Source organism: Helicoverpa armigera, chromosome 27 (genome assembly GCF_030705265.1).
Source record: "Helicoverpa armigera isolate CAAS_96S chromosome 27, ASM3070526v1, whole genome shotgun sequence".
Classification (NCBI taxonomy): domain Eukaryota; kingdom Metazoa; phylum Arthropoda; class Insecta; order Lepidoptera; family Noctuidae; genus Helicoverpa; species Helicoverpa armigera.
Genome location: NC_087146.1, coordinates 1,758,541 through 1,783,095, shown reverse-complemented (window position 1 = coordinate 1,783,095; position 24,555 = coordinate 1,758,541). Strand labels below are relative to the sequence as shown.

The window sequence follows — 24,555 nt, the reverse complement described above, 5'->3', positions numbered from 1 at the left end:
CCGTGACAGAGAGTTGATGTAGTTCTGTTGCCGCTATAACAACAAATACAGAAAATTGGAAAACTCTCATACAATAAACTAGCTTTTACTTCGCTAGTTTTCTTTTTCTTGCCTTCATCCTCGAGTCCGTCTCGCACTCAGTCATTTTTTTTGAAGTCCATGTTTTTTTTGTTGTATAAACATATTATAATACATCTACATAAAATATTTTATATTTACATAGATATTTGCAATACATTATAAAAAAACTATCCTAGTAAAAGATGTCGAAAATTCAGAATCTCCTCATTTCGGATGTTTCTATGTTTTTTGTTCTGATCATGCTTAATATACTCTGATTACTCCACGAATTAGACTTTGATGAAAAAAATCGTTCTTCTGAAGTTTTTTGGAAGTCAGTTAAAATTCTTTAAAATATAACAGTGTAGCGACATCTATCTGCCAACTAAAGTACTATTTGCACATATATCTTCATGTGCTTAAACACAGATGGCGTAAAATAAACTTTTCATTGCCCTCCAGAATGAGGGTTTTCTAAAATGGCAATCCACGAGGTGGCAGCACCGAGTCGTCAGGTCCAATAACTGTCAAAGTGCTTATCTTTACTATGAATAGTGAACGATTTTAGTGTTTTTTTTTATTTTGTAATTAAAGCACTGCATTATTGTTTTACTATTGCGGTTGAGTAAATAAAAAAAACTAAATCATATTGTGTTAACAAATTTTTCAACAAGCTTTTCCTTAGTACCAGTGACTTTTGCACCTTCTCTCTTAGCTCAATTTTTAGTTCGGAAACCTTATTCTGACCGTAGTCCATAATAAAATCAATAACACTTCCAATATAACAGAATTTCAATAAACAATAAGTTCGGCACCTACAATTCCATACTATTTGACAGCTGTTTGGACCAGACGCATACGTGGCGCCACCCGGTGGCAGAAAAAATTTCAAAAACCCTCATTTTAGCAAATTCTGTTTATGGTTTAATTTTCATGAGAAGATTCGATTTTAACACAAGCAACCTAATAGAGGGAAATGGTCAATATTTATATACTTTCCCCCACCTCCGGCTGGTCTTAGTGAACCATGACCGGGGATAGGTCTCCCGCCTCTAGCTTGACTTAATTGGCCGTCCAGAGTGGAGTCCCTAGAGCATCGGAGTGTGTTTGCTTTGTGGTAAGTGGCGCGTGGGCTAGTGTTGCTGGACCCACAGAGAGCGCGTGGTCTGCGTTTAAAGTCTGCCGAAGATGTAACTGCATTCATTCGTTAATTCCCCTTTTGCTCGTTGCGATTTAGCGACTTATCTTGGGGACCCGGTAAGTGAGCTGGCGAGTCTCCACCTACCGTTATATACATGGTTATTGGCAGGAACCATAGATCCCTGAGCTTAGTTTCCCTTTTCCCCTTCCCTAGTCCACTAGCGTCCCATTATAATAGCCCAAGTAGTTTTATTCCATAGTTGCTATAGTTAACCGTACACCGAGGAAAATTGTCGGCTTTATGTCACCATTACCTACTTTGAATTTTTAAATAAAGTTGTCACAAAAAGTCTTCAGAGTGTGGGCTTCAGCAAACGTTCGCCTCTTAAAAGTCCGACACTCTACAGTCCCGTGTGCATAGCATAATTTGGACATAGTATTTTTATTTATAAGTCGTCATAACTATATTAATGCTGCAATTCAATAAGGACAGACCCACGGCCTTAGTCACTACAACCGTATGCGAATAAGGCAAGTTAAAATCAAAATACGAAGTACAGAACTAAATAACAATTTATTTTAAACAAAATAACTTAGTAAACACCAGCGCTGCCGCATCCACCCAATCCGAATCCCAGGCCTGCATATCCTCGTCCACCAAGACCTGCTCCATACCCAAAACCAGTGGCAGAACCGTACCCAGCTCCTGGGTAAGCTGGACCGGCAGCAGCAGGGGTGAAAGGTCCAGCAGGAGCGACCTCGCTGACGATAGCCACGGAGCCACTGCCGCAGCCGTAGTTGATGCCGCCCGCGCCGGCAGTGGGCAGAGCGCCGTCCACAGCCACAGCGCCCAAGAACGGCAGCTCTCCGTTGACAGTGAGCGCGCCTTCGATAGCGTTCTCCGAGACGACGGTGATGCCGGTGGGCGCGATGGGGGAGTAGCTGGTGACTGCGAAGCCGCCGCCGCTGGACGGCACGAAGGAGTTGGCAGCCAGGCCGTAGCTGCCGGGGTAGCCGCTCAGCCCTGCTGGGGTGGAGCCGCACGGGAGCCTGTTGCCGGCTAGGGCGAGCTCCTCAGTAGCAATTGCGTTGTTGATGTTGCCAATACATTGTCCGTAGATACCCTGATAAAGAAAATATACGTTAGCAAAAATTCTGTTTGTACAACATCTGCCGAGCTATTCATTTTCTTCGGATTTCAATAATCTATGTAGGTACTGCAATTTGCAATCTGTAGTACGCATAACAAAAGACAGATTAGGTAATTGAAATCTAAAGCGATTGACCAGATATGAATGTGAGATTTCTATTTAGGAATTCCACGAGGAAACAGCCACCATTCCCGACCTGGACTGAGACTTTAATTTTTACAAAAAAAGGACTATAACAGACTGAATTTAAACCCGTACGATGATTAAAAGATTAAACAAATTACCTGGATCAAGACTGCTTGAGCGCAAAGAACAAGGATTGCCTTGGCTGCCATTTTCATTTTTCTTTTACAAAGCTTTGAAATTAACGTAACGTTCGATAATGATTTTGGACGAATTTACACCGATATTTATAGTAGGCCTTTGTTTTATATTACTTAAGTAAATATTTAATCAGTGTGTAATTATGTCATAATATTAATAAGTATTGTTAGATAGTTAATTTTATGACGACTACATAAGAAATTGCTGATTAGGTACATTCCGACGATAATTATTACACATTTTTTAAGGAGAATTGATGCAACTGCGAAGGTTTAGTTGGAAAGGAGGTAGGGAATGATTTGGCAATTTTCTGGGTCACGCCGTTTTCAGTATGGAATATATATCCTCCGAGCCTTTTTCCCAACTATGTTGGGGTCGGCTTCCAGTCTAACCGGATGTAGCTGAGTACCAGCTTTACAAGGAGCGACTGCCCTGCCTGACCTCCTCAACCCAGTTACCTGGGCAACCCATTACCCCTTGGTTAGACTGGTGTCAGACTTACTGGCTTCTGACTACCCGTAACGACTGCCAAGGATGTTCAATGACAGCCGGGACCTACAGTTTAACGTGCCATCCGAAACACAGTCATTGGTGTCTAAGATATACTTAGAAAGTACATACCAACTTAGAAAAGTTGCATTGGTACTTGCCTGACCTGGAATCGAACCCGCGCCCTCATACTCGAGAGGTTGGTTTTCAGAATGGAATATCTGCCTGGTAATCGTCAAGTTTAGGATTTAACATGGAACTTATATTTGTGGTCTGCTATAAGAAGCACCAAGTACAAGGCCAAGACCAAGTAAAGAAGTTGAAGTCAAAGCCAAAGACAGATGCATGTTGAAGTGGAAAAAGTCTTGAGAATAGAGCTGTATTATATTCTCAAATGTTGGTTCAATTTGAGATATCTTTTTAGGGTCGGTCAAGACTTTGACGACGAAGAAGCCTAGTTTATCCGTTATTTAATCACGTTGATGAACATGAGACTAAAAATAGACATGTACTAAAACCAATCACGTAATATTACCTCATTGGAACAAAAATAATGTAACTTTATCAATATAAAACGTTGATATGATAACTTGAAAATCATTCGATTCAGTATCATTAAACTTTAATCATGTCTTCCTTCACTGTTTTGTTGCTTTGCATTCAAGCTTGCTTGATCCAGGTAAGATCATCATCATCAGGTCTTCTCATACAGAGAAGGAATGAGCATTAATCACCACGCTTGCTCAAAGCACCATTTCATTTGGCCATTTCAGACTTTTAAGTCCAGGTTTTCTCAAAATTTCCTTCAACTTTACTTAGTCATAGGTGTCCAAGATATACTTAGAAAGTACATCATAACTTGCAAAAAGCGACATTGGTTCTTGTATACCTTCTTTTCATACTAATCCGATATTTCTTCCTTCCAGAATGCTTTCACCCAGTGCATTGGAAACTACGCTGGCGACTTATCAACCCTTGGCTACGGGTCAGGACTTTCAAGCAACTACGGCTACACTGGTCTTCAAACTCCTGCAGCCTACAATTACGCTTCTACTAACCCTACCCTCGCCCAGTCTTCTTACGGTTACGGCTCCGGATTTGCCGCTCCTTACGGATTTGCGTCATACGGTGGTGCCGGTGAAGGCAATGTGGGAGTTGCTGGAGAGATGCCCGTAGCTGGTAACACGGCTTTGGCTGGTCAAGTCCCGATCATAGGATCTATAGGATTCAATGGTGCGATCCCGGCTGGTGGTGCCGTGTCTATTTCTGGCAACTGTGCTTGTGGTTGCAATGGTTATCAATACCAGTATTGATTGGTTTTAAGTTTAATAAATCACAATTTTTGACATTATTTTGGCTGTTTTTTTTCCTAAAACTATTGTCATTTACAAGTTACTTTTAATTATATTTTACTATTTTTAATGGAAGTCCCTAGTACTTAGTAGCTGCTTAATGAAATCCTTATGTGCGTTCCGTTCGATGCTCGTTGATGAGGACCTTGACACTAAATGCGCTTCAGACTAGAAGTTGACGACTCCTTCTCAGCAACCCCTTAGTATACACCTCTCATGTGGGCTTGTTCAACTTGTAAAAAAATATTAGCTAATTAGCTATTGATTTGAATTTGTTTAATTTATATTAAAAAGTACTTTAACACCATATGGTAGTCCGTCGTAATCCGAAGCGCCGTCTTTTTAGCCTGACTGCGCAATGCAAACGTTAAGGTAATATGCTTATAAGCCCATGTGTATACGTATGTGGGTTAAAAACTTTGACAATAATCAATTTCGAAAATTATGTGGTTTGATTTGTTATGACGGCTCGAATGAAAAAGAAATCATAAAAACTAGAAAGAAATCAACATGGTTGATATTGGACGGCTGGACATAGAAAATAATGGAAATCGAAGATCTAGGTACCATTTACCCAGAATAACCTTTTAGAATCTCTTAGGTACTATTTAGTGTTTACACAAGGACATGGAATGAAAGGTACCTTAACTGATAATATTTAGAAAATAGAGATAGCGGTAGCAACCTATAAAATCAAGTTTGGTCAATGTCAATCAAGTCCATCAAGGTGAATGCAAATAAATCTGTTCATAATAAATGTGGTACAATTAACTTGCGAAGGAAATCTTTCCCGACTATTCGATTAAACAATGTTGAAGTACCCCAAGCAGACAATATCCACTACTAAAGATTACGTCTTGACAAACGCCTTACTTGATAAAAACATATTTTCACCAAATGCAAACTTTTCAGCAGTATTTCCATAGATGGCGGCTAAGCCACTGCTGAAAAGCTAGAGACAAAGGAATCATAGGACAAAAGTCCCAGCTATGACCGGAGAATGAATTCTTACTCTACAAGGTTACCCTTTAGCCTGTATGGACCTCTGGTTCCAGCTGTAGGGTACTATATGTAGAAATAACACAACGATTCCAAAAAAATTATGCGGATAATAACGAGGCCCCATGGTTTGTGACAAATGCTCAGTTTCACAAAGCCCTGAAAAAGAAAGATGCTCCAAGGTATATCCTAAGTATATAGAAATGAATAAGTAGCGACATAGGTTGTGTCCTTAAACATTCGCCTTCTACGTCAAACTGAATGTTGTTCAAACAGCTGAATGAATTTTCAGTCAGCTTTTTAATTATGTCGGGTGTGCCTTTTCCAGGTCTAAGCTGTCTCCCCTCAAATTATCGGCTTAAACGGTTCAGCCACTCTTGAGTTATAAAATGTGTAACTAACACAACTTTCCTTTATGTGTCGAGTGTGTCCTACCTAATCACATTAAATCCTGCCATATTATATCATCATCGTCATCATCATCTCAGCCATAGGACGTCCACTGCTGAACATATACTTAACGATATTCTATTTCGAATTGTAAAAAAAAACCTAATTTTCATTCACTGGTTTAGCCGCAGGCATAGACTAGCCGCAGGAGTAATTTTTCGTTTCCATAATTTACAACATCATGTGTAAAGCAGAGATAAAGTTAGGAGTATCGTATGTTTTGATCAGCTGACAGCTGTCAGTTTTCAAGGGAGAATTTCCGTTGTTTGTAATGAATGACTGACTCTTATATGGTGTTCTAATTTTCAATCATTTTTATTCTATTTACTTTGTTTCCTTTATTTATTATTATTTTATTTTTTTCTTTGTGCTAATTGACATACATATATTAACCAGTATGTTAACGCATTTTGATTTAATGTCATTAGGCATGACACACTCTGTATAGGTAAACAAGTGTCATGACCCTTCAAATCCAATGTTCTGTGTGAATTTCCTGGGCTTCAAAGCTTTGTAGTGAGGCTTGACTATCATATTATTGAGTAACCAATGACACATTAGCAATTTAGAAACTGCACTGATAAATAATTCCACTGCAGTAGCTATTATTGCTAAAATATTGCAAATTATACGAATCGCACGTATGAATTCTGCGAATTTTGTATATAAACTACCGGATTTATGAGAAATATCATTCAATATCTTTAATTTGTTGAAGTTACTAACAATGTCTTCTAAAATCATCATTGTTTTGTGCGCTCAAGCGCTCTTTGTGCAGGTAAGCATTTTATTTATTTTGGCTTCTTCAAAAAAATAATCATCATCCTCCGAGCCTTTTCCCAACTATGTTGGGATCGGCTTTCAGTCTAACCGGATTCAGCTGACTCGACTGCCTATCTAACCTCCTCAACCCAGTTAATTGCAGCCGGGACCTACAGTTTAACGTGCCATCCGAAACACAGTCATTGGTGTCTAAGATATACTTAGAAAGTACATACAAACTTAGAAAAGTTGCATTGGTACTTGCCTGAATTACTTCTTCAAAAAAAACAAAACAAACTCATTATCAATATATAGTATCTTGTGGCTAAGTAACAGCCATAGCGGTTGGTCTTTGGATGACCAAGATAGAGGTATTAACATGACGAGTGGCTCCATGTTTTGGAAGGCACGTTAAATTAGTGGGTCCCGACTACCATATAAAATCTATGGCAAATTCAACGGGTTCCATTGAACTGTTTTACCATTTACTGATAAAGTGATCAAAACGTTGTTTTCAGCTCGCATTCAGCCACTGTGGAGGACGCTCCAATCTGGACGCTGGACTCCCTTCCTACGACTGGTCAGCTACTATTAACCCTGGATTGGGAAACTCCGGATGTGCCAGCCCTATAGCACAAGCTCCATCTTGCTCAGGAAATGCTTACAATGGAAACAGCTATGGGAATGCTGGTCTTAGCTTATCAGGTCTGGGTATAAAAGTGATCCCAACTAGTGGAGGATCTCTTCCAGTCTCCAGTTACTCCACGATATCTCCTAATGGATTATCAGTGATCTCTGAGAATACCATTGAAGGAAATGTGTATGTAAATGGTGAGCTGCCGTTCTTGAGTGCTGTGGCTTTGGAGGGCGTGCTGGCAAGCGGCGGTGCTGGCGCCGTCAGCTACAGCTGCGGTAACGGTGTTACTGCTATTGAGAGCATCGCTCCTGCTGGTGCCTATGGTGGTGCAGGTGCCTATGGCGCTGCGTCTGCCTCAGGACTTGCTGCTGGCTATGGACTCGGCGCTGGTGCCATCGCTCCTGGTGCTATCGCTCCTGGTGCTGGCATAGGGGCTAAGTCTTCAGGACTTGGTTGTAATGCTGCTGTGCCAACAGTAGGTATCGTTGCTCCTATTGACGGTTGCTACCAAAGTGGAATTTACTACTAAACAATGTCAAGTTTCGGAGTTGATATATTATGATCTGAATAAAAGTTAATTACATAATTTGATTGTCTTTTTTTTAATGACCCACGCAGAGTATGTCGCTTGTGAGATGACATCAGATATAGGAGTGTGGAAGAAGAAGATGTGATACGCTAACGACCAATTATATTGGAGAAAATTATGATGATCTTCGTAAAGCTCCATTTTGCTTACGCCTACTTATTGCTTTATAGAAACAGCTCCTTACAAAAATGTTGAACAACCTTATCAAACGTTTTCAGAAAAATGTAGGCCTATTACAGTCGTACTAACAGTTGTGTTGAAATCATACCGTTTCTATGTATTTATGGACTTAGTTTTGTAACTAAAATTATTATGTATTATAAAATAAATATTACAGTAATTAATGTGTTATAATGTGCCAAAGGATCAAGTATATAAACACAGTTTAATTTTGAAGGAGTTAGTACAAACTTCAACATAGACATATAAAGAGAGCGGTTTCGAAAATACAATATGGCTGCCAGGGCTATGTTAGTCCTTTTTGCTCAAGCGCTTTTAATCCAGGTATGTACTCTTCTCATGAGAGAAAAATATCACAAATCAATCATTTTATTGCATTAACTTGACCTTTTTAATGCAATAAAATGATTGATTTGTGATAAGGTTGACCTTAGTTTCACTATCAATTGTTTTTTTTTTCAGTCAGTGCTATCCCAGAATTGTGGCCGTTTATATACTCCTGCAGCCTACAGCTTATCAACTCCTTTCGGTTACGACGGATTCTCAACTGGCTTCGCAAGCAATACCTTTCCTGGCAGACTGGTAGGCACCAGCTTAACCTACAATGGTCTATCAAACAATATTATAAACGCTCCAGTAGTAGAAATTACTCCAACATCTGGAGGAGCCTTACCAGTAACCAGTGCATCACCAATCGCTCCTAACAGCATCCTGGTTGCATCAGAAAATGTTTACGAAGGTACCTTAGCTGTCGCTGGTGAGCTACCTTTCGTGGGTACAGTAGGATTGGAAGGTGATCTTCCTACAATAGGTTCAGGAGCTGTTAATCATGCTTGTGGTAATGGAGCTATAGGAATGATAAGTCAAGATGCTCTTGTTAATAATATTGGTACAGGATATGCTCCCTCAGCTTTCGGGAACATGTATGGAAATATTGGTGGATTTGGTAATCCAGTTATCGCTTCTCCCTTTCCTTACAATGCTGGATTAGCAGGACCTTCCTATCCTGCCACTGGCTTGGCTGGTGCTGGTCTGACTGACAACTTCGGATTGGCTGGTGCTGGTCTAGCTGGCTCCTACGGATTGGCTTCTGGTTTGGGTTATGACGGACTCGCCTACCCTGGCGCTGCCGGTTACGGCTCTGGAGTCGCCGCGTACGGCGGCGCCGGTGAAGGCAACGTGGCGGTCGCTGGTGAGCTGCCAGTCGCCGGTAACACCGCTCTGTATGGACAGGTGCCCATCATGGGCGCTGTGAGCTTCAGCGGTCCTGTGGCTGCTTCTGGTGCCGTGACCATCACAGCAAAATGTGCTTGTGGTTGTGGCTATCAGTATTTATATTAATTGTTCTATTTTTAAATAAATAATATACTTTTTCTATGAATGTGTTCGTGTTTTCATTTTAACAGTGTCCCTTATTTGCTTGACTCCATCTCGATTTTTATATGAAGATGATAGCCTTAATTGCTTATGCTAATATGAGACTTACTTATATGGCATTAATTTGATTTTTTTGTCAAAATTAAATGAATAACGTTATAGCGCCTGATGAAATTTTTCTAATGTTAGTTAAGAAGTTGCTAGATAGCAAAGTAGGGTACCTAGCTAATTTAATTTCAATAGGCGTTTTAAAGTATCATAATTTATTAAGAAAAGAACACTATTATTTAAAAGAATTTACTTTTAGTCATGGGTGATCTCATGGCGAAAAGTAAATGCTTGTGTTATACTTTGTAATTGGTGTACCACAATGAACTTTCTTTCTACTTTAGAGAACTGAATACTCCAAGATAATCTAGGACCTTTATCATACTGGTTATTTTGTATATTTTTAACCATTTATTTACCTATTAACTGGTCTGACTATTTGAATTCATTTCATTTCATAACCTTTCTGACTGTGGGTCGGTTAAAATGACCTTTGGCCCCGATCGTCAGCTGTTTGCCGAAGAGTTCCGAACGGCCGCTCGGGTGAGTTCGGTTTTCTCTACCTCGTCAGTCGCTTCATAAACTTGACGCCGGAATGCTGCGTGTGCTCCTTTAATTATTATTTAACGTAGGTCTTATTTTACGTAGTATCTAATGGTGAATTGTTCGAGCGTGTTTGTTAGTAAACAAAAAAGTTTGAAAGGGCAGGGAGGTGAATTAGATATTTTGTTTTTAAGGGTCCAAAAGAGTTTTAGGAAAATTAGAAGTGTTGAAATAAAACTATAACTAATGTTTTTCTAATGCTTCATTTATTTTTTGTTTGTTTCAGCTTACTTTTTTTTTGGTTGCAAGAATCATTCATCATCCGTTTTTTCTGATACTCCATTATCTTGGTCACTTCAGCAGTACACAGAAGCAGCGATTGGAGCACCGCATCCACAAGCACACTGTCCAGTGATAGACACGGCACCAGCAGCAGCCACAGGGCCAGCGAATCTAACAGCACCCATGATGGGCACAGTTCCAGCAAGAGCGGTATTACCACCCACTGGCAGCTCACCGTAGACCGCTACATTTCCTTCACCAGTACCACCGTAGGCTGCTCCAGATCCTATTCCTCCGTAAGCAGGTCCAAGGGCACCACCGTAAGCACCGTTTCCTAAGGCACCAGCGTAAGCACCGTTTCCTAAGGCACCACCGTAACCAGACCCAATGGCTCCTCCATAAGATCCAAGTCCGAGGGTGTTGCCGCAGCCAGGAGTTGCGCCGAGTCTCGAGTAAGCAGCAGGGGCAATGGCTCCAGCTCCACCGCATCCACAGCTGTTACCGATGTATTGGCCGAATACATTCTGTTTGGAGATAGAAATTGTGTTAGCATGATGTTATGGGATCAGGAATGCGTGAATCAGCTGAGGAAATGGTGTAGAGAAACAGACTGGTATTTTTACGAGCAAATGATCAAGTTGATTGCTAAGTTTCGGGGATTTTTTAAATCTTTTTCAGAATATTGACCATGTTTTTATTATTGGATATCATCAAATGACCCCTCTTGCTGTGGGTGCAGCGTGAGAGAGTGTCAGGCTCTTACTGACTAAAACCCATCATGTTCCTTCTTTAGCCCTTTATGTACCAGGGCCGCGGTAACTATGACTTCATGTGGAGGTATGCCAGTTTTAGAAGTCAAGACATACTTCTCATAAGCTAAGAGAACATCATCTCTTATACAACAGTATAAGAACAGGTATAAAAGCCAATATGGTATTGAACATGGAAATAAAGAAGGACTAAATTGGTAGATCACTCACCTGGACCAAGCAAGCTTGGATGCAGAGCAACAGAACAGCGAAGATAGACATGTTTGATGTTTGTGTTCAACGAGAAGCTGAAGACTATGCTTTCGAAGCTAAACATCACGTTTATATACTGCAAAAGTTCTTATCAAAAGCACGTAGTTATTTCCTACACGAATTGAAAGAAACAAAGCATTTGATAATGACATTCAAAGAAATAAAATGCATATGTTTTTGTTTGGCAACAAAAGATAAAGGTTAAAAATAAATTTCGAAATCCTTAACTTGCGTTAACCCTAGATAAAGCCTTGTTTTAGTATAAATAGTGGATCGATTCTTGGAAAACTCATAGTCAAGTTCACTTCGACACAAACTACAATGGCAGCCAAGCTGATCCTCGTCCTCTGCGCTCAGGCGCTCTTCCTGCAGGTAAGATTTATTTCTATATATTTGTTCTGATAGACCAAGAATTTGCCACAAGTTAACATAAAGTTTTGTTTTCATGTTTAACTTTTGTTGCAATTGTTATCGATGCAATTGCTTTAAGTTATTTCTTAATATATTTTTTGTGACATTTCTTATTCTTATTCTTTATTGTACACAAAAACATATAAAAATACACACAACACAGAGAAGACATGTACAAAGGCGAGCTTAACCCAGAACTGGGTTCTCTAACAGCAAACCTTAGAGCGATAGAGAGATGCGATAGGGAAGAGAAAATTAAAAAGTGCACAACATTAAACAAAAGAAAGATAAAACTACATAACATAAAATATATACCTATAAATAAATATAAAATATAATAAATAAATAAATACATACATACAAATAAGGTCATGTTGACAGGAAATGTTCTTTAATTCGTCTCTTGAAGACATCTAACGATGTGCTGTCACGTATACTGTGAGGCAGAGCGTTCCAAAGCCTCACAGCGCGAACAGTGAAGGATCCATCATAACGGCTCGAAGTATGAGGAGGGACACGGAGTAGAAGAGATGAAGAGGAGCGACAGGGTTTGCCTCTAGGAACAAGGAACTCGAAGCGTTCCTTAAGATAATTTGGAGCGTTGGGATTGTGAAGAAGAGAGAAAAGAAAAGACAGAATATGAGCATCTCGACGCTGCCGAATTGGCAGCCACTTCAGCTGGCTCCGGAATTCAGACACATGGTCGTATTTCCGGAGGCCAAAAATGAAGCGGATGCACAGATTCTGCAGACGCTCGAGTTTGTTAAGAAGTTCCTCAGTCGCATCAAGGAAACAGACATCGGCATAATCTAAAAGAGGGAGAAGAAGCGACTGAGCGAGAGTAATTTTTGTCGGAAAAGGCAGGAACTTCTGGAGACGTTTGAGTGACTGAAACGAGCAAAATACCCTTCTGCTTACTTCTGCAACGTGTGAACCCCAGGATAAATGACAGTCCATGATTACCCCCAAGTTCTTGACCGTAGAAGAGTATGGGATTGCAACGCTATCATATGAGACCGGTGGTGGTGAAGACAGCTTATTAAGGAAATATCTGCCACCAATAATGAGAGCTTGTGACTTGGCAGGATTGACTAGAAGCCCGAAATCCTTAGCCCATTGACTTATGTTTCTAAGATCATTATTGATGGCATCAATTGCTTTCGGTAGCTCTTCAAGTTTGAAGTGTTGATAAAGCTGCAAGTCATCTGCATAGAGATGGTAATGCGAAACTAGTGACTTAGTGATGGCGTTTATAAAACGGAGAAAAGTAATGAGAGAGAACGCCACCTTGAGGAACACCCGCAGCGAGTTCCCGCCACTCAGAGGAAGCCTCATCAACGCGGACCGACTGTGAGCGACCTCGAAGATAAGAGTTGAACCACCCAACAGCAGAAGGAGATACATTTAGTGAGGATAGGATACCTAAGAGGATGTCGAAATCAACTGAGTTAAATGCACTGCTAAAATCCAGCAAAACCAGTACAGTTAAAAGCCCCTTCTCCATAGCCAGCCGGATATCATCAGTAATTTTGATGAGAGCCGACACTGTACTATGGCCAGGGCGAAAACCAGACTGGTATGGACTTAGCAGGCTGTTAAAGGAGAGATAACGAGAAAGTTGACTGTTGACAACACTCTCAAGGACTTTGGATAGAATTGGAAGTATGGATATAGGACGATACTGAGACACTGAGGATGGATTGGAGACTTTGGGCAAGGGCAACACATGAGCTTTTCCAAGCCGATGGAAAGGAGCTAGTGAAGAGGGAATAATTGACTAGGTGGAGAATGACAGGACTGATGATATTAAGGATAGGAAGGAGCATTTGTAGGTGAAGGCCGTCATCCCCGACAGCTTTTGTGGAGATGGATAGAATGGCACGTTTGATATCTCCCTCCGTAGCCGGGTGGAATGAAAACGAAGTACATTTAGGCAAAGAAAGGTTTGAGAGATACTGAATAGTAGACGATTTAACGTTGTCGCCCAGCGTTACTGGTGACTTCGAGAAATGGTCATTTATTGTGTTGAGGTTTATTTCGGGAGCGCTATCATTAGCGGCCTTCCCGATACCAAAAGACTTAAGAAATTGCCATACTTGTGCTGTGTTGAAGTTTTTAATGGAGTTGTGAATATGGCGTCTCTTCGCATCTCTGCACAGACGACTGCAGCGATTACGTAATTGCTTGTAAAAAGACCAGTTCTCCTCAGTTGGATCCCTTCTGTAGCGTCGCTTAGCCTTATCCCGTCTTGACATTTCCTGTTTTATACTGTCAGATAGCCACGGGGCTGGAAGGTGTTTGACTCTGACTTTTTTAACAGGTGCATGTTTATCATAGAGTTCCAACACTAACTTGTTAAATTCCGATACCATGGAATCCACATCAGTGCAGTCGTAAACAGGAGACCAGTCAATTCTGCCCGCATCCTCCATCAAACGATCCATATCAATGTTCTTGAAACTGCGAAGGAAAAGAAACTTGGATTTACGCTTAGGAGGACGAATCTTATAAGATAGAAACAAAAGGTCATGATATGAGAAAGAGGCAGGAAGTTGACCATGAGTGGCTACTTTGCTAGGGTCTGATACTATTATAAGATCTAGAAGAGAGGGATTACAGTGAGGGGCGTGATGAGTAGCATTAAGCTGAAGAATGTTCATATTGACAGAAGAGACAAGAGATCGAAGTTTACGGCTGCGCACATCATCCTTAATTAAACAGGTGTTGAAGTCTCCGAGGATAATTGTGTGGTCATAACAGGGAGTGAGAGATTCAAGTTTCGACTCAAAAGAAGAAAAGTAGTCGAAAGTGCACGAAGGATTATAATATACACCTAAAAGTATTTTGGCACCATTAAAATTAATTTCGATAAAGAGATGTTCAGCGAATTTAGAGTAATCGCTCGGAGACTTGTCCACAATGTGATAGGAGATATCACCCCGTAGATAAATGGCGACCCCTCCGCCTCCCTTGCCAGTTCTGTCATTACGGACAAGTTTGTAGCCGGGCAAGGAATATTGGGTGGAGGGAAGTGCTGGTTTGAGGAAAGTTTCAGAGACAAGGATAGCATGAACAAGGTTTGAGTCAAAAGAGGACAGGAGATCAGCATGATGAGCGGGAACACTTTGAGCATTTATGTGGACCACATTGAAAAATTTACTGTAGGGAGAGAAAGTAGTAAACAGTTGATCACGCAGATGCACTGAATCATCACTGAACGCACTGGCAAAGCTCTCGTCAGATGCACAAGAAGACGAACAAGAAACAAAACTGTCATCAAAATTGTCGAACATGACAAATAATTATTGACAAAAAAAAAATATATATATATATATATATATAAAATAAAATAAACTAGAATAAAATTAAAATAACAGTTACCTAATATTCAAAACATCCTCGATGCACTCGCTAGTTAGTTAAGTATAACAATACATGGATGAAAAGGTTCGTATCTGAATATAGTTTCCGAACGAATTCAGGCATAGAGGTTATCTGTGGAAGATGTTGTCATAAAAACTAAACAAAAATGTTACGTGACCGTCAATACAAAACAAAAAAAATAAATAAATTATTTTGCAAGCCTTTTCGGTTTCTTCCCTGATGGAGACTTGTTGGACAATGGACTTTCCCGTGTGCCCACTGTCAACTCGCTAGCAGAAACAGCCGACGTCGGAAACTGCCGTGTCAATTGCTGCAGTTCAGCTGGGGATTCTATTTTTCGCCGTGACTTGTCTGGCAGCAGTATCACTACCTTGCCTTCAGACGTCCAGCACTGCCTCACCCCAAAATGCTTGCGAGCGGCAAGGAACGCATCATGTCGGGGCTTGGTCAGAAACTCCGTGAAAACCAGTCCAGAGCCCTTCAACATGGTCTTGCTTCGCCACACTTCACTGCGTAGACTGAGGCTATGGAATCTGATCAGTAGAGGACGTGGCTTACCCGTCGCAGTGCCCAGACGATGACATGAGGCTATATCCACCGCAGAAATGTTGGTCATCTTCAATTTCTCTGTAAGAACTATGACAGCCTGAGACACATACTCTTCATCCTTCTTTTCCGGAAGACCATGTAGAAGGAGAACTTGCCTGCGTGAGGCCATCTCATGCCTGTCCAGACCCAGCGTCAACAACTCCATCTGCAGTTTGAGGGCACTCATAGTCTTCCATACCAGACACTTGAAGTCCGTGTAATCCCGGGACAGGCTGGCAATGGATTTATGTGGGGCTTCATTGTTGCTCACACTCTTCAGCTCCTCTTCATATGCTGCCATCCGTGATGTGAATGTGTTGGACAGTGCTTCCATACTGCCAGCAAGCTTTGTGTAGAGGTCCATAGTTATATGCAATGTTGAAAGTGTAATTATAGTGATACACCTGAGAGTTTTATATAAGTGAGTGCATCTATGGATAATGCCACTATTTAGTGCATATGCACAGTGAAATAAACAATATTTGTATTTATAAACAATAAAAACTCAGAAGCGATTATAAAAGTTGTGCTCTTTTCAACTACCCTCAGAAGAAAAGTGTTTTTAAAAGAAATGTTGCATTGTTTTACTTATCTTTAACCTTTTCATTAGTTGTACCTGCAACTTTGTTCTCTTCATTATAGTTTTTTTTTTCTTTCAGACTGCTTTCAGTCAATGCCTTGGCCGTGGAGCCATCGCTGCCCCAGTTTTGGCAGCTCCCAGCTGGGCTGGCTGTGGTGGCAACAACTATGCTGGCAATGGCCTTATTGGCAATGGTCTGATTGGCAACGGTCTGATTGGCAACGGCTACGCTGGCAATGGAATCATCGGTAATGGTTTGGCTGGACTCCAAATCGCCCCCACCAGTGGTGGATCTCTCCCTGTCTCTAGCTTGTCCTCCATCGCTCCCACCGGTCTCGCCATCAACTCAGACAATGTGTATGAGGGTGCTCTGTCCGTGGCTGGTGAGCTGCCGTTCATAAGTGCTGTGGCTTTGGAGGGTGTCCTGCCAAGCGGCGGTGCTGGCGCCGTCAGCTACAGCTGCGGTAACGGTGTTACTGCTATTGAGAGCATCGCTCCTGCTGGTGCCTATGGTGGTGCAGGTGCCTATGGCGCTGCGTCTGCCTCAGGACTTGCTGCTGGCTATGGGCTCGGCTCTGGTGCTATCGGTCTTGCTGGCCGTGGTCTGGGCTATGGAGCTCGCGGCTATGGAGCTGGCGGCTGTGGATGCAGACAATACTAAATTCAATGATGATGATGATACTTACGAATGACGACAATCTTCTGCTTGATGAAATAAACTGAAACTATACAATGCAAAGTATTCTGTTCTTTTATTTTGTGAGGGGAGAGGAAGAATATAAAATTATACACTATTTCCTAAAATATTAACAATATTTCCCCTGTAGCGTTCTGTAAAGCTTCTACAGACTAGACTGCCTTATAAAGATTTATTTATTTCACAACATATTATTTATATTTTTAAATATTAAATTATTTAAAAAAAAAACACTAAAAAATATGTAAAATAGATGGCCACCGATATCGGGCACAGGGTCCAAGGTACCGGTGGTTAGGGTCCCAGAGACAGAAACCTCCTCACAATACGCGTCGTATCATGGAGTAGGTACTGAGTACTTTCTGAATCAGTCCCTATATCCAGCCGCCCAACGACAGCCTCCTGAGGTGTTGGTCGAGGCTCTTGGCTATTAGACCATTGACCGTAACGACAATCGGCACAATAACCGCCGTGTCGACATTCCACATGGCGACAACCTCGTGCTATCAGTGGGGACTGTATACGGGAGTACATAAGGATAGCGCACAACAGACTATACAGAGGGAGTATGTGACAAAGTACGTAATATAGATTACATAAGGGCAAACATAAAGGAGAACATAAGAGAGGAAATAAGGGAGAGTAAAAAAGCGGATAGGGAATTAATGAAAAGCGGATGAACAGTGTCAAATTATTAATGGACTGTGAAATATGTGAGACGTCACAAATAAGATCTACTACGATATATCCCCCTAATGGGTAAATGGTAATGCCGGGGCTGCGGGTTGTTCGAAAGAGATACCGCGGCCCTGGTACATAAAAGGCCTACTACGGAACACGACGGTTTGTAGTCAGTAAGAGTCTGACACTCCCTCACCGCTGCTAACCCACAGCGGGAGGGGCCATTTGATGATTTTTGACGTCGTTAAAAAAATTTAAATGGTAACGTTATTTAAACGTACCATTCTTCCATAATAATTCCTCATTGTCTTACTAACTATTTATGCAGCGCCACATAACTTTGCAATACTGATGTTAGCCATTTGACTACTAACACATTTATTTGTACATTCTCGAGAAGCTTTGCATGTCCGAAGTTGACAACTATTGTTGTCACAATAGTAAAACAAATATATGAATATGTGCATACCTAAATAGTATAAATAATATAATAGGTAATCTTGAAAGATCTTGATATAAGGTGGATATGTTCCATTGATAATAAGGAAAAAATAACAGGTTTTGCGAAGTTCAAGGTCATTTATTATTTACTCGTCAAAAATTGATGATTCAGCAGTATACAGGAGCAGCAATTGGAGCACCGCAGCCGCACGCGCACTGTCCGGAGATAGACACGGCACCAGCAGCCGGGACAGATCCACCAAAACTGACAGCGCCCATGATGGGCACCTGTCCATACAGAGCGGTGTTACCGGCGACTGGCAGCTCACCAGCGACCGCCACGTTGCCTTCACCGGCGCCGCCGTACGCGGCGACTCCAGAGCCGTAACCGGCAGCGCCAGGGTAGGCGAGTCCGTCATAACCCAAACCAGAAGCCAATCCGTAGGAGCCAGCCAGACCAGCACCGTAGCCAAGGCCGGAGCCTAGGCCGTAGCCGCAGGGAGCGGCGCCGGAGAGAGCGGCGGGAGCCGCACCCCCGCAGCCGCACCCGATACCGAACACATTCTGTGGAGACAACGATACAGGATTCGTGACTCCAGTTCCCTATATTCAGGGTAAGAAATTGTTGGAAGAAAAAATATTACTTAGATCACTCACCTGGACCAAGCAAGCTTGGATGCAGAGCAACAGAACAGCGAAGGTAGACATGTTTGATGTTTGTGTTCAACGAGAAGCTGAAGACTGAATGATGTTCCTACTTCTAGACCACGGTTATATAGTGCAAAAGTCTCCTCTTATCACAACAACGTGTTTTTGTTTCTATGTTCTGGTGAAACAAAGTCATACACTTTTCTATTTCCCCACATTGCAATTACTGATAAAGGTGCGAAAAGTTCATTTCAAAACGCACAAATTGCTGCAACACAACTAGATAAGCACTACGTTTCAGTATAAATAGTGGATCGATTCTTGGAAAACTCATAGTCAAGTTCACTTCGACACAAACTACAATGGCAGCCAAGCTGATCCTCGTCCTCTGCGCTCAGGCGCTTTTCGTGCAGGTGAGCTACAACCACTTTTACTTCTTATGTAGTTTGAACGTGACACTTATCGTCATTCATTTCTAATTACATAATTAATGCATCTGACACACTCTATATTACGTGATTGATAAGAATGTACCTAATGTAAGATTGTTTTCTAAGTACTCATAGATTTATTGTTTGTTTCTAGACTGCATTCAGCCAGTGCTGGGGTCGCGCACCTATCGCTGGTCCTGCGTGCGGCTCAGCCTCGGCAGGCTTGGCGGCTCCTGGTCTCATCGCCTCAGGGTGGGGAGCGTCCGGCTGTGCTGGTAACAGCTGGGCTGGCAACGGTCTGATTGGTCTGGACATCATCCCCACCAGTGGCGGAGCTCTGCCTGTCTCCAGCGTGTCCTCCATCGCTCCCAGCGGCCTCTCCATAAACTCAGAGAATGTGTTTGATGGTGCTCTGTCCGTGGCTGGTGAGCTGCCGTTCGTGAGTGCTGTGGCTTTGGAGGGCGTGCTGGCAAGCGGCGGTGCTGGCGCCGTCAGCTACAGCTGCGGTAACGGTGTTACTGCTATTGAGAGCATCGCTCCTGCTGGTGCCTATGGTGGTGCAGGTGCCTATGGCGCTGCGTCTGCCTCAGGACTTGCTGCTGGCTATGGACTCGGCGCTGGTGCTATCCCTGCTGCCGGCCGACAACTCGGCTACGGAGCTCGCACCTGCGGATGTGGACAATATTGAATTCAATCATGATATTTAATCCTGTTCGCTTGATGCAATAAACAAAAATACGATGCAAATTATTCTGTTCCTTTTATTCCTAATAGCAGAAATCCTGATTAGTCTGTTAATGTACGAATCATGGCATATCCGCACACTGCAGACCAACTGTTTGCACATCTTTGCACTGTGTTTACTACCATTCATCTTCGTACTTATTATTAGCCAGTAAGTCTGACACCGGTCTAACCAAGGGGTATCGGGTCGCCCGGGTAACTGGGTTGAGGAGGTCAGATAGGCAGTCGCTTCTTGTAAAGCACTGGTACTCAGCTGAATCCGATTAGACTTTAAGCCGACCCCAACATAGTTTGGGAAAAGGCTCGGAGGATGATGATCTCCGTACTTATTATTGCCGTCGGCTGGTCATTGCGTCGTAGCCACATTTGAAATTGATTCTTGAACAGTCAATACAATATTACCTAACTGACGAACCTTGATGAGCACAACATCTTAAGGGCAGAAGAACAAAAAAAGTAAACTTATGTGGAGAGCTTATCCTTGTCCGTGTGAGAGGAGGCCGCAGCCCAGCAGTGGGACGATAAAAAGGCTGTGACATGTGGAGAGCAACATAATTGTAATGTTTTTGTCGAAATTTTGACTAAATGAAAAATTTAAGATTACGTGGGTATAGTTTCTTACATTCCTGAAATCGCTATAATCCTTGGATAATTTTTTCCATACAGGCGGCGACAAAAAATTGCTTAAAATTGTATTTTTTTTGTTTTCAATATTTATTTGTTTACATATTTACAGTTTAATTTAAAAAAACGATTCTTTTGAACTTATTTATATATACAACTTAAAAAAATGGTGATAAAAGAAAAAAAAAAATTAGGATTCTGAAAATATTGAAACTAAAAATGTCGCCGTCGTGGCAACGGCGGCTGTTCTCATGTGAGCAAATTAGCCTGCGCAGTTGAACATGATTAAAAATGAAATACCTAACCCGCCCGGTTTGTTTTTACAAAATATGTTGTATACATGGGTCCGTACCTAAAGGGTTTTAACGAGTCGAATAAAATCACTAGCGGAGGTGTCATACCGCAAAATCTCCTAAGAAAGTTGCTCGCCAAATTGGGATGTTCGGTCATATACGCTATCTATGCCTCCTATTTCTAGGGCAATTGTAAAGATTTTAGTCTACTTGTAACAGAATATTTCACTTTTCTGTTTTTTTTTTTTTGCAATCGGTAAATATACATTTGTTATTTTGTAAGTACAAAGTTTCTTAAACTTTTTAACTTAGTCACATCAACCGCCAGTTTTGATTTGATTGCATTTTTAAACTCGATTATTGTTACTCTGACTTAATTAAGCTTTAGCAAGATATTGTATGGTACACTATTCGCTAAAGTCAATATTTTGTGTAATTATTTTAAAGAGATTCCATCGAACTATCGATTTCGGGATTAAGTTCAATTTGCACCTTGTAGTTAAATATTATCGGTGGATTGAAAATAGTAATTTTCGCTACACTCCTACACATATTCTCAAAATTAAAATAAAGAAAATCGGGATTGGTAAATAAAATATAGAATACTTTGCACAATTCATGATAGTTTTATTTTAATGGAGGAAACGTAGTTTCAGCAGTATACAGGAGCAGCAATTGGAGCACCGCAGCCGCACGCGCACTGTCCGGAGATAGACACGGCACCAGCAGCCGGGACAGATCCACCAAAACTGACAGCGCCCATGATGGGCACCTGTCCATACAGAGCGGTGTTACCGGCGACTGGCAGCTCACCAGCGACCGCCACGTTGCCTTCACCGGCGCCGCCGTACGCGGCGACTCCAGAGCCGTAACCGGCAGCGCCAGGGTAGGCGAGTCCGTCATAACCCAAACCAGAAGCCAATCCGTAGGAGCCAGCCAGACCAGCACCGTAGCCAAGGCCGGAGCCTAGGCCGTAGCCGCAGGGAGCGGCGCCGGAGAGAGCGGCGGGAGCTGCACCCCCGCAGCCGCACCCGATACCGAACACATTCTGTGGGAACAACAATACAGGATTGACTGATTGATCGTAGCTGACAATGAGTGATATATGTATAAAGGAATTAGATGGAACACTCACCTGGACCAAGCAAGCTTGGATGCAGAGCAACAGAACAGCGAAGGTAGACATGTTTGATGTTTGTGTTCAACGAGAAGCTGAAGACTGAATGATGTTCCTACTTCTAGACCACGGTTATATAGTGCAAAAGTCTCCTCTTATCACAACAACGTGTTTTTGTTTCTATGTTCTGGTGAAACAAAGTCATGCACTTTTCTATTTCCCCACATTGCAACTACTGATAAAGGTGCGAAAAGTTCATTTCAAAACGCACAAATTGCTGCAACACAACTAGATAAGCACTACGTTTCAGTATAAATAGTGGATAGTTTCTTGGAAAACTCATAGTCAAGTTCACTTCGACACAAACTACAATGGCAGCCAAGCTGATCCTCGTCCTCTGCGCTCAGGCGCTCTTTGTGCAGGTGAGCTACAAACACTTTTACTTCTTATGTAATTTGAACGTGACATGCATCGTTATTCATTCCTCGTTGCATAATTAATGCATCTGACACAGTTTATATTACGTGATTGATAAGACAGTAAGTAGTGTCGGACTGTTTGCTTAGTACTCACAGATTTATTGTTCATTTCCAGACTGCATTCAGCCAGTGCTGGGGTCGCGCACCTATCGCTGGTCCTGCGTGCGGCTCAGCCTCGGCAGGCTTGGCGGCTCCTGGTCTCATCGCCTCAGGGTGGGGAGCGTCCGGCTGTGCTGGTAACAGCTGGGCTGGCAACGGTCTGATTGGTCTGGACATCATCCCCACCAGTGGCGGAGCTCTGCCTGTCTCCAGCGTGTCCTCCATCGCTCCCAGCGGCCTCTCCATAAACTCAGAGAATGTGTTTGATGGTGCTCTGTCCGTGGCTGGTGAGCTGCCGTTCGTGAGTGCTGTGGCTTTGGAGGGCGTGCTGGCAAGCGGCGGTGCTGGCGCCGTCAGCTACAGCTGCGGTAACGGTGTTACTGCTATTGAGAGCATCGCTCCTGCTGGTGCCTATGGTGGTGCAGGTGCCTATGGCGCTGCGTCTGCCTCAGGACTTGCTGCTGGCTATGGACTCGGCGCTGGTGCTATCCCTGCTGCCGGCCGACAGCTCGGCTACGGAGCTCGCACCTGCGGATGTGGACAGTAATAAATTTGAAGATGACAATGTTTTGCTTCATGAAATAAACTTGAAATATTGAATGCAAAGTATTCTTAACTTTTATTTTTCCTAATATGAGGAGGTGATGACATAATGGAAATATTAACAAATGTACACATATCTACATATTCTTAAAAGAAACTTAAGATTCCAAATCATATATTTACATAGATACTAACATATTTACAATACATATCCTAGTAAAACAAAAAAACAACACTCCCTATAACTAAAACGCGTCAAAAAGTCAAAAAATTCGTCCACAACGCTGTCAACTGGGAGCGTGCCTCATTACCTCAAATGGCTGCAGCATTACCTCGTTGGATCGCCATGCTGTTAAATAAAGTTATATATTGTACAACTTAAAACTAATAATTTGCAAAAAAAAATGCTAAATATAAATTAGATACAAGGGCAAAACGTTAGGCATAGGCATAGACATTGAAAAAAAAACGAAAAAGAATAGCTGGATTACGGACGATCTCAGTTGGGCCCCTACCCAAGGTTTAAAAATAAGATGTTTTTAAAGGTAACAAAGTGATCCTATAAGGGTTCCGTTTTTTCCTTTCGAGGTACGGAACCCTAATAAAAAACTTTTTACAAAAAAATAAAACCGACTCCCAAAAACACTGAAAAGCAAAAAAAAAACTATTCTTAGGTGCATCGGCCTAGAAGTCAGTGTCTAATGGATGTAACTAAGTTTATTTCGCCACCGACTTCTAGGCCGATGCACCTAAGAATAGTTTTTTTTTTGCTTTTCAGTGTTTTTGGGAGTCGGTTTTATTTTTGTAAAAGTTTTTATTTTAGCTTTTCAGTGACAAGCATAGTTGTCACTATCCGCATAAGTGTAAAGTTCTTATCAATACGAACAATATAAGCCCAAACACGAGGTAGTTTACATATTCAATTGTCGAGTTCCCTCGACCTTCTCTGGTCTCCATCATCAGGTCAGCTTCAAACCTACACTGTTGCAAAGGTCTTGTCAATACGAACAAAATAAGCCCAAACACGAGGTAGTTTACACATTCATTGTTCAAGTTCCCTCAACCTTCTCTGGACTTCATCATCAGGTCAGCTTCAAATCTTCACCACTGCATAGTGTTATCAGACATACGCCTTAGTGTCAAGCTTTTACCCTACGTATGCCTACAATTTTCGAAAGTTGCCCTCGATTTCTCAGGGTTTCCATCATCAGATCCTGACCTGGTGACTATGGGACCACCTGGGAGGTAAACCCTATTAAATAAAAAAAAAATTTTGCAAATCGGTCCAGGCGTCTCCGAGTAATCGGTGAACATACATAAAAAATAAAAAAAAAAAAAAAGATCCCGACGAATTGAGAACCTCCTCCTTTTTGGGAAGTCGGTTAAAAAT

General features: G+C 41.9%; 7 protein-coding genes across 7 annotated transcripts; 3 read left to right on the top strand and 4 right to left on the bottom strand.

The window, feature by feature from the left end:
- Positions 1-1,793: 1,793 nt before the first annotated feature.
- LOC110381677 (chorion class B protein PC10) lies at positions 1,794-2,686 on the bottom strand. Its single transcript, XM_049841619.2, has 2 exons — positions 2,636-2,686; positions 1,794-2,324 (listed from the first exon to the last, which is right to left on the bottom strand). The coding sequence occupies exons 1-2, from the start codon at positions 2,684-2,686 to the stop codon at positions 1,794-1,796; spliced, it is 582 nt and encodes a 193-aa protein (XP_049697576.2).
- A 1,087-nt stretch (positions 2,687-3,773) lies between these two features.
- LOC110381674 (chorion class A protein Ld19) lies at positions 3,774-4,479 on the top strand. Its single transcript, XM_049844161.2, has 2 exons — positions 3,774-3,843; positions 4,091-4,479. Exons 1-2 carry the CDS (start codon positions 3,793-3,795, stop codon positions 4,475-4,477), a joined length of 438 nt encoding a protein of 145 aa, XP_049700118.2. The 5' UTR covers positions 3,774-3,792; the 3' UTR covers positions 4,478-4,479.
- A 3,927-nt stretch (positions 4,480-8,406) lies between these two features.
- LOC110381666 (chorion class B protein Ld34) lies at positions 8,407-9,474 on the top strand. The gene is made up of 2 exons (XM_064041906.1): positions 8,407-8,457; positions 8,596-9,474. The coding sequence occupies exons 1-2, from the start codon at positions 8,407-8,409 to the stop codon at positions 9,472-9,474; spliced, it is 930 nt and encodes a 309-aa protein (XP_063897976.1).
- Positions 9,475-10,457: 983 nt separating this feature from the next.
- LOC110381672 (chorion class A protein L11) lies at positions 10,458-11,502 on the bottom strand. The gene is made up of 2 exons (XM_064041905.1): positions 11,364-11,502; positions 10,458-10,907 (listed from the first exon to the last, which is right to left on the bottom strand). Exons 1-2 carry the CDS (start codon positions 11,412-11,414, stop codon positions 10,458-10,460), a joined length of 501 nt encoding a protein of 166 aa, XP_063897975.1. The 5' UTR covers positions 11,415-11,502.
- On the top strand, positions 11,434-17,091 carry LOC135118940 (chorion class B protein Ld34-like). The gene is made up of 2 exons (XM_064042116.1): positions 11,434-11,777; positions 16,448-17,091. Exons 1-2 carry the CDS (start codon positions 11,727-11,729, stop codon positions 17,027-17,029), a joined length of 633 nt encoding a protein of 210 aa, XP_063898186.1. The 5' UTR covers positions 11,434-11,726; the 3' UTR covers positions 17,030-17,091.
- Positions 17,092-18,344: 1,253 nt separating this feature from the next.
- Positions 18,345-19,274, bottom strand: LOC126054808 (chorion class A protein Ld12-like). The gene is made up of 2 exons (XM_064041904.1): positions 18,845-19,274; positions 18,345-18,751 (listed from the first exon to the last, which is right to left on the bottom strand). Exons 1-2 carry the CDS (start codon positions 18,893-18,895, stop codon positions 18,356-18,358), a joined length of 447 nt encoding a protein of 148 aa, XP_063897974.1. The 5' UTR covers positions 18,896-19,274; the 3' UTR covers positions 18,345-18,355.
- Positions 19,275-21,579: 2,305 nt separating this feature from the next.
- Positions 21,580-22,448, bottom strand: LOC135118855 (chorion class A protein Ld12-like). The gene is made up of 2 exons (XM_064041903.1): positions 22,063-22,448; positions 21,580-21,975 (listed from the first exon to the last, which is right to left on the bottom strand). Exons 1-2 carry the CDS (start codon positions 22,111-22,113, stop codon positions 21,580-21,582), a joined length of 447 nt encoding a protein of 148 aa, XP_063897973.1. The 5' UTR covers positions 22,114-22,448.
- Between the last annotated feature and the right edge of the window lie 2,107 nt (positions 22,449-24,555).

Bases quoted from the DNA above. Each gene is read 5' to 3' on its own strand.
- LOC110381666 (XM_064041906.1), top strand. From the start codon at position 8,407: ATGGCTGCCAGGGCTATGTTAGTCCTTTTTGCTCAAGCGCTTTTAATC. The intron at 8,458-8,595 runs GTATGTACTCTT...TTTTTTTTTCAG, and splicing joins CTCAAGCGCTTTTAATCCAG to TCAGTGCTATCCCAGAATTG.
- LOC135118940 (XM_064042116.1), top strand. From the start codon at position 11,727: ATGGCAGCCAAGCTGATCCTCGTCCTCTGCGCTCAGGCGCTCTTCCTG. The intron at 11,778-16,447 runs GTAAGATTTATT...TTTTTCTTTCAG, and splicing joins CTCAGGCGCTCTTCCTGCAG to ACTGCTTTCAGTCAATGCCT.
- LOC126054808 (XM_064041904.1), bottom strand. From the start codon at position 18,895: ATGTCTACCTTCGCTGTTCTGTTGCTCTGCATCCAAGCTTGCTTGGTC. The intron at 18,752-18,844 runs GTGAGTGATCTA...TTGTCTCCACAG, and splicing joins TCCAAGCTTGCTTGGTCCAG to AATGTGTTCGGTATCGGGTG.
- LOC110381677 (XM_049841619.2), bottom strand. From the start codon at position 2,686: ATGGCAGCCAAGGCAATCCTTGTTCTTTGCGCTCAAGCAGTCTTGATC. The intron at 2,325-2,635 runs GTAATTTGTTTA...TTTCTTTATCAG, and splicing joins CTCAAGCAGTCTTGATCCAG to GGTATCTACGGACAATGTAT.
- LOC110381672 (XM_064041905.1), bottom strand. From the start codon at position 11,414: ATGTCTATCTTCGCTGTTCTGTTGCTCTGCATCCAAGCTTGCTTGGTC. The intron at 10,908-11,363 runs GTGAGTGATCTA...ATCTCCAAACAG, and splicing joins TCCAAGCTTGCTTGGTCCAG to AATGTATTCGGCCAATACAT.
- LOC135118855 (XM_064041903.1), bottom strand. From the start codon at position 22,113: ATGTCTACCTTCGCTGTTCTGTTGCTCTGCATCCAAGCTTGCTTGGTC. The intron at 21,976-22,062 runs GTGAGTGTTCCA...TTGTTCCCACAG, and splicing joins TCCAAGCTTGCTTGGTCCAG to AATGTGTTCGGTATCGGGTG.
- LOC110381674 (XM_049844161.2), top strand. From the start codon at position 3,793: ATGTCTTCCTTCACTGTTTTGTTGCTTTGCATTCAAGCTTGCTTGATC. The intron at 3,844-4,090 runs GTAAGATCATCA...TCTTCCTTCCAG, and splicing joins TTCAAGCTTGCTTGATCCAG to AATGCTTTCACCCAGTGCAT.